Below are 8,451 nucleotides of genomic sequence, written 5' to 3'. Positions count from 1 at the left end.
GCTGCCGTAGCGCAAAGATGTCTGCCTCCAGGCTGCGGGAACCGCTCCTATGTAATTATAAATAACAAATTCTAAGGCAACGCAAATATTAAGGATAAGAGGCTGAGCTTGTAGATGATGATAAATAACATAGTTATGTATAATATATTACATTTCTGACTGTATATCCCTGTAATTATTACACACTGTAGCTTTAAGGTGCATTCACACTGAATGCGATCTGGGCATTAAAAATGCTTAAATGGCGAAACTTGGAGGCTGGGTCAAGCACTGGTCAAAATTATTTCACCCTTCAATGCTCTGCTCGTTTATCTGCTCTTTACTGTAGCTACAAGCTATAGAGCAGCTTTACTTTATTTACATTGATGAGATTATGCATTTATCAAAACTTTCCTCCATTATGATCAGTGCTAGACTGCAGCCTTTACCTCCTGATGACTAAAGCCATGCGTGATGACTAATGTGGATGTCAACCTATGAATACATGACACTTTGCAGTGGTTGTTCAATTCGCTTTAAAGCAAATGGAAACATCAGAAATCTGCCCACCAGAAAAAAGCATCCTTCTTTGGCATCTTTAATTCAGTGTAGGCTGGCTTGTTGCATGCTTATAATAACACCATAATCTGGCCACACTTCAATGAATTTGTTCATTCAGATGTAAGTTAATAAATAATCAAATATAATAACCATCAGTCAGATAACTCTGTGTTACTGCATTTCAAGATTATTGTTAAATAAAACTAAGGAAATATCGAAAACTAGGAACAGAACTAGAAACACTTTTGCCTGAAATAACTTTAAAAACAAAACTTTGAAAATAAAAAATGACTGTAGTAAGACTTTACAAAACTAAGTAAAGCTCAATGAATTTCAGGAGAAAATGAGCTTAGTTTTCTTTTGCATTTTTATCATAATGCATTAGTGTGAGGTTTAGTTTCTGTTGCATTTTATGCTTTTTTCTTTGTACCGCATTATGCCAGCAGATGGCAGGTACGATGTCAGGTTGTTTGTGTTGCTGTCATTTGTTGTCTGTTCTTATGTGGGATTTTATGCAAGTTGTATTACATAAAAGACTAAAACTATAACTGGAACTAATAAAAGCTAATCTGAAACTAAGCATTTTTTAATAAAATAAAAACAAAATTAAAATAGTTAATAAATAAGAGCCAAAACTAAAATAGAACTGAAACTCTAAAGGTTTGGCAAGATTTTCCATCTGGGAACTAAAGGTTCTGGGTGAAATGGGCTCATGTGTGTGAAGTGCTGGCTGGAGAGAACACAATGCAGTACAAAAACTGTTCTATCACAGTGTTTTTATCTTTAATTTTGAAATATCCACAAACAACTTAAAATCTTGCCATATGAACCAGGCTGTCATTTCATGTTGCCTGGTTTTCCATGTTTTTTACCTTGTTGGTTCAATTATTGGTTCTAACAGAGCTTCTGCCACGTGGCACAACAGCTTTGCAAACATAGCATTTATAAGTCTTGCTTTGCAGTATTTCTAGAATGAAATATTCATTTAGCTACAGTGCTGTGCTCACATGCATCCATTTACTATACACATTTTTACAGCATTGGAAAACTAATAATTGCTTGTTTGACCTCCTGCTCACAACATTAAAACAAAAAATATTTTTCCATTTTCATTTTTGAAAAAGCTCCAGTTATCTGCAAGGTGGGCAATAAAGAGCCGCATTCAGCTGTGGAGGCGCAGGTTGCCAACCCCTGACTTAAGGTGTCAGTATGTATAATGCTGTTGAGGAGTATTTAGTGATATGATTTCTATTAAAAACAATTTCCATAATCTCAGGATTTACTGCTCACTGCAAAATTGATCCAGACTAGGTTTGTAAACAAATCGACTTATGATTAACTGTCAATTAAGGGATGATTAGATTAAAATTTGCTCTGTTCAACTGATTAATAACACTTGCTTCAGGAGTTTCAGTGTTGGCAAAAAGGATGAAGATTACACTTTATGAAGTTTGAAAATACAAACAGTTGATAAACTCCTTAAGTTATCACCTAAAAAGTCTTTTTTTGTCAGTAACCTAATACTTTTCTGTTTTAGTGCATCTTATAATTCAAGAAATGTGTAGGAAAACAATTCATATTGTAAAAAAATGTCTAGCCCTTCATGTTACGGAAAGATCCTCTTGACAACAGAGAAAACTTTTTACTTCCTCTGGTATCAGGAGGGAATGGCCACTTATCAATGAATTGTTAGTCAACTGATAGATCAATCAACTCTGGATTCATGGATAACGTGCATCCCTAATCTGGACTTTCTTAGATTTATAAAATTTCACTGCATCTTACCATACCAACTTTATTCAAAGAGAAGTTTAAAGAGACATAAAACTCGGTGTACAAAAGTAGCTTATGAGAGATAAAAGGCTGGAGGCTACTGTATTAGAGTTTTTTTTAGCAAACAACATTAATGGATAAGAAAGATCCGAAATGAATCAGAAATTGCAATGAATGAAAATAGTTTGTATTAAAAGAGACACAGAATAGAATCAGTAATACCTACTAAAAACTGGCTAACAAAACATTTGTTTATTTCATTAATAACAGGATTTTCCTTACCAGAATACTGGGCACAACAGGCAGCACCTGCAGCAGGGCTGCTTTTCATCTCTGATGATAAAGTGGGCTGGTAGGTATTGCAGTAGGTATCCAGGTCCATCATCACCTTCTGGATCTTTTTCTGGTCAACTTCACATAATAAATGGTAAATTTAAAATATGAATGCATAAAGATGTCTTTTTTTTTTAATTAAAAAGTAGATATTCACCCTCTGTTGAACGGAGGAGGTAAAAGAGTGAAGGGCTAATAACTGCTGCTACATGAGGGTGAAAGCTCTCTTTCAAAGGCAGCTCCACTGTCTTCCAATCAACTGGAAAACCTGCAGCTAAAAGCAAACAATATTATATCATAACCTGGTTGGGAAAATATTTTAGAAATTTCACTCTTAGGGACAACATTTCATCTCACCCACAGACGTCTGAATTTCATTTGGAAATTCTCTAGAACTGGTTTCAACATGCTGACTGGCTTGAGATCTGCTGTCTTGTTTCTGCATTGTGGATTCCAGTTGTAGTGTTTCTTTGGCAGGCTGCCTTGTAGCTTTGGCTAGCCGTTCAATGATGAGAGCAGCTGCCATGTTCTGGCCTCTGCATATGAGCTCCACTCCATACCCCCGGTCAGTGACGGACAGGACCCGAGCAGACAGCTGTTGTCCACCCACAAAATTCTGGAACCACACCAACGCTCCACCACTCCATTCTGAGCCAATAGGCTCCACACCTACATACAAACAAGGAGAACTCAGTTAAAGAGTATAATCCTTGCTCCTATCAACCTAGGCTTAAGAAATGAACCTTCAAATTATGTAAGCCAAGTTTTTATATTCCATTAATTAAAGCTATACGCAAATATCTTTAAGGAAAAATGCTCATTCATAAAGTGTCAACTCTGTTATTCTCTCTACTTTTTTTACCTTCAAGCCAGCAGCAAACGGCCTGGAAGGGGATTGTGAGGAGTTTAGGTGTAATGGATCGAAGGTGGCCTTTATTCACGGGTATTTTAAAACCGGAATCCAGAAAGTTTACAACCACTCTGTCACCAGATACCTCTTCCACCATAGCTCGTGCCCAAGCTCCTTTGCCTTTTACAGAAAAAAAAAGGATAATTAAAAACAAAAAACAGATACATAATGTAAATCACTAACATGTGAGATTAGAGACAAAGAAAATAAAAAAATATATATTTTTTTTATTTTGTCTTCCATAGAAATCAGTATCCAGGGTATCTATAGAGCTGGTTAAAAAGCCGAGGGATACAGGGGGAAATTACAGTTGTGGACCAACGGCTATTATTTGAACTATTATGTTTTTACCACAGCATACAATTTCCATTAAAATTGTTTTTTTGAATCAGTTTGTCACCTATGATGACAATTTCCGACCCCTTCCATTTCTAAGTTGGAAAAGCTGCATAATAGCAGGGTGTTCAAATACTTATTTTCCTTGCTGTATGTAAATGTGTTTTAATGAGTTTTTTTTTTTTTAAGGCTATATAAGAAAATGTAACTGAAAAGAAAATTAATAATATTCTATTAGATTTTATAGGTTCGATATTATACTGATTGAAAATATTTGGTGACGTCCCGATCTGATATCAATATTGATCCAATATTAGCCACAAAAACTAATATTGAATTTAATTCCCTGGCATCTAAAATCTCTCATATTTTCATGCTGATAGAAATACTATGCTTCTATTAAAAGTTTCTGTAACCAGTTGCTTAACTTTACATCAATCAGTTGTTTTCATACCTTTAGTTGTTGAATTTTATTCCTTGTTTTAGCAACAAGATCAAGCCTTTAACATTCTGCAGTATAAAATAAGTAATAAAAGCTGGAATGATCCAAACTAATATTGTATCTGTTCAACACCTGTATGGTTAAATTCTCAAAGCCGCAATATTTGTATCGTATTGGAAATGAGAAAGGGGAATCAGGACACCCCTGGTAACATTTACACAAAGTTAGATATTCAAATTCAAATGATGCCAAACCCTAATCATTATGACATTCATGTTCATCAACTTATTTAATAAACTCCAAAGAATACTTCAATTCTGAACCCAAAGTGTCCAATTTAGCATCAAGCTCAAATGTTGCAGGAATGCTGATTGTATCAAGATGTTCTCACCAGGAGTCAGCGCACAGCACGGTTCTCCTACTTTGGGGGAAAAAGGGGAAGTTTCAGCCTCACAGTGCTCCTTTAATTGAAACTCCAGCTCCGCAAACTTCTGCAGCTCTGGAAAGAAAGTCATTTTTCTTTCAAAAATTTAATTCTTAGAAAAATATCTTGCTTTAATTTTTAGAAATGACAATGAACATTCATGTTATCACAGTTTAGCACAACCATTAAATTCTCATATAAAGAATCTAAAGTCTAAACAGTTAGTTTAGTGAGGTTTTTCACTGTTTTAATTATCAGCTTTGGTGGTTGAAGAAACGATACCTGTTGGGCTACAGAGGTGGCAGTAAAACTTTCCAGGGTTTTCCACGACAGTGGGTAATAGCTCCACCATCTGGCCATCAGAGGGAAGCTCAACAGTAGTCCACACCAGAGCCCCAGACACACTGGGAGACACTGAGGAGCATACTTCAACAGAATCATTACATTCAGAAAGGTGTTGCCTGCTCTATAAGTCTGCAAACTTAATAACAAAAGTATGAAATCAATAATCACTTAAAAGGAGCATCTCCAAAATTCTTAAACAGCAACAATTATGCGATTAAAAATGTAATTTGACCCATCCTACATCAGTAGTTTATAGCGTGAGGATGCAGGATGTAATACAGAAACTATGAAAGGATTGAGATCAATTCACTTTGCCCACCACTTGACTCTGCAGCAGCAATCGTCTCCTCAGCCGGCAGGTTAACCGCGGTAGAAACAGAGACAGGTGACGCGTAACCTGCATGGATCAGGAGCTCAGCCAAATCAGCCTGAGGGTCACTGCCCTCGTCGATCACGGACACCAGAGCCTTGCCCTCCTGCTCTCCCTGGATCTCAACGTGTAGTACTTTGTTAGACAACCGGCACTGCAGAGCCAAAATGCATTCCATTGACCAGCCCGTCCCAACAGGCTGAACCCCTAAAAGTAAGGCAAATAAAACGAAATAATTAAATATTCGCCTTCAAAAAATACTTTTTTTTTTTTTTTTTTAAGGACATATTTCATCACATTTCAGCTTCATTTTTCCGACTCTACAAAAAAAAAAACAGTAAAACAAAGCAACTAAATGCAGTTCTTGCAACTAAATTATCAAGCAAAATAAAATGTGATGAAACATGACTCATTTAAATCTGTTGAAACGATGATAAAATACCTGCTAGAGCACACGGGATAGCCTGCATAGGAATATCCAGCAGTGAGGTGGTAATGGGAAGCAACTGGTCTAAATTCACCTCCTCAAAGTTGCCAAAATCGAGGTAGCCGACACACACTCGCTCCGCAGAAGGATAAGCCAGAACTTTAACCCGGTACCACTGCTTGTCCTCTGGAAAGTAGAGAAAAATATCCTTAGTTTTAAGGGTGACTAAGTAAAACAAATACAATGTTTTTGTTCTTTACTTATCAGCCAATAGGGCTCTATTAATAATGTAGTTATTTTTGTGCTGAAACCTCTATTTTTAAGAAATTATGTCTAAATATTACTGTTGAATTTGTACAACAGCATAAATACTTTCAATGTTTAGGGAGATTTTAGCCTCTCTCTTTTACTTTTTTCTGCAACCTGACCCTTAAGGCTCAGCAGAGCAATTAGAAAAAACAGAAATTGTCATATCAAGGATTCAACCACTATCTGACAGCTTATTTTGGGGTTGAGTTCTTCTTTGGCAGCATCTCAAACCAGTTTTCTTTTTTTCTTTTTTTTTCAGAGAATTTGTCATTTTTGTTATCAGTGTTTCATTCAATGGTCATGATCTTCTCAGGTTATATCAACATGTCCAAGTTATTTTTTTAAATTTGACAAACAGATACCTGATAAGGTACACATTCTAATAATGTCAGTTGAACAAAATTAAATAGTTTTAAGAGACACTTTATGTTAAGATGTTCTAAAACCATTCGGTTATTTTATAATAACCTAGACGAAGGCAAACAATTTTAAGGTTCAATAGAAAGTCTTCCAGTCGAGATTAACTTCACCAACAGGATGTTCTTTATAATCCAGTTTTAAAAAACTAATGTGCTTACTGATAGAATGATTAAAAGTAAAATGTGCCTCACCTGAGAACTGGGCACAACAAGCTGTTCCAGGAGCAGGTCTAAAGTTCTGTTGCATAGAAACCTGAACGCAACTGTCCCTCAGCTTCAACTGCAATTCCTGGATAAGTTCTGCAAACAAATATACTAGTTACATCAGGGAGCAGTGGGTTGAGAGGGACTGTTTTAATTCTTTAGATGACATGCGACTTACGAGCATTCTCCACCTTCTGCACAATAAAGTCACTGGGGGACACGAAGTGGGTGACAATAACAGGGAACTGCTCTCCTACTGACTTTGGGATAGGTGGTGGTGGTTGAGCCCATTGATTGTCATCTTTCCCATCAGAGAGGCACTTAAAGTTTTCAAAAGATGCATTCAAAATGGCATCTAAAGGAAAAAGAGACCCTGTGAAGTATTTGCAAAACAACACAAACTGAAGTAAATATGCAACTATACCGATATCTTTCTCGGTTGGTTTAGCATCAGCGGTTTCTTCTTGTGCATAACCATTCTCAACTAGAAAAGCACTCAGAAGATTTCCTTAAATGCACAAGAGAGGAGTTATTTTAAGGCTTTTAACATCTTTAAATCTGAAATTCGTTTTGGATTCTCATCTATCATACCCACCCTTTGAAAGCAGGATATCAACAACATTGGCACATTCTTTCTCCATTGTTTTCAACAGCTTCACAGTGACAGTCTTGCCAGCCAGAAGCTGTTTAACTGCAAGGCAGCACTTGTCTGACCACCCGTTAACCATCGGCACCACACCAGCAATCCGGCACTCCATTGCCTGTGTTGAATAACACAAGCAACAGATGTCATGCTAAAGTTGAATACATTTCCAGACTCAAATCCATACAATTTTAAATCTAAATTCTCAAGCATTATTTTATTGCATCTGTTAGAATGAAAAATGTAGATTCTTAGTTCATTATTTGTAAAATAGGCCTGTCACAATACTCCTAATAATCTCATGGTAAAAATTTATTGCATAATAAATCTAGAAGTTTAATTTTTCTATGCCGTTTGTTTTCCTTGTGTCTAATGAAAAAGGAGTAGCAAGAAAGATAAATGTTAGCTGAGATTTGAAAGAACAGAAATGGAAAAGGTTTCACTGCTGAACGCGATAGCTGGAATGTGGGAGCCCTTTGGATTCAAGTCAAAGACAATATCATCTGTTGCAATGATTTCTGGGAAAGTTTATCATCTAACATTTATCACGACTAGGGCTGAAACAATCGGATTAATCTTGATTGATCGATTATTGAAGTAATGGTCTACTAATTTAGTAATTTATTAATTGTTTACTGGAGTATAGACATTCTAAAACAGGCATGTAGCTGACAGAGAAACCAACTTATAGCAGTAATTATATGTATCAACAAGCTCTATCCAGAAGTTTTAGTTTCGCCTGTTTTTTCTGGCCGTGACTGAGTGGATGTGCTCTCTTCGTCCTCTGGCATGGGAGCTGCCTTGGAGCTCGTCTGCCTGGCTGTGTGTTTCCTGGACGGGGCCGCCTTTTACAGCTGCTTTTTGTATCTCTGCTTCTGTCTCCTTGAACCCTTGAACCCCTTGAACCCCAGTCGGCGCTATATAAATAAACTGAATTGAATTGAATTTAGAAATGTATCATCATAAATTATTTCTC

At 36.5% G+C, this 8,451-nt stretch overlaps 1 protein-coding gene across 1 annotated transcript in view; it reads right to left on the bottom strand.

Moving 5' to 3' along the window:
• The window catches only part of tdrd1 (tudor domain containing 1), a 23,025-nt gene that overhangs the window by 5,296 nt on the left and 9,278 nt on the right, over positions 1-8,451 (bottom strand). The window contains exons 9-20 of the mRNA XM_015390500.1: positions 7,428-7,593; positions 7,257-7,340; positions 7,011-7,187; positions 6,821-6,928; positions 5,916-6,086; positions 5,423-5,680; positions 5,041-5,184; positions 4,726-4,833; positions 3,509-3,676; positions 3,004-3,315; positions 2,804-2,920; positions 2,596-2,724 (exon numbers count right to left, since the gene is read on the bottom strand). Coding sequence (XP_015245986.1) covers positions 2,596-2,724; positions 2,804-2,920; positions 3,004-3,315; positions 3,509-3,676; positions 4,726-4,833; positions 5,041-5,184; positions 5,423-5,680; positions 5,916-6,086; positions 6,821-6,928; positions 7,011-7,187; positions 7,257-7,340; positions 7,428-7,593 — 1,942 coding nt within the window. The remainder of the gene's footprint in view (positions 1-2,595; positions 2,725-2,803; positions 2,921-3,003; positions 3,316-3,508; positions 3,677-4,725; positions 4,834-5,040; positions 5,185-5,422; positions 5,681-5,915; positions 6,087-6,820; positions 6,929-7,010; positions 7,188-7,256; positions 7,341-7,427; positions 7,594-8,451) is intronic.

Source organism: Cyprinodon variegatus, unplaced genomic scaffold, assembly GCF_000732505.1.
Source record: "Cyprinodon variegatus isolate N-32 unplaced genomic scaffold, C_variegatus-1.0 Scaffold502, whole genome shotgun sequence".
Taxonomy (NCBI): Eukaryota; Metazoa; Chordata; class Actinopteri; order Cyprinodontiformes; family Cyprinodontidae; genus Cyprinodon; species Cyprinodon variegatus.
The sequence above is the reverse complement of the archived record's forward strand: the minus strand, read 5'-3'. Positions and strand labels throughout refer to the sequence as shown.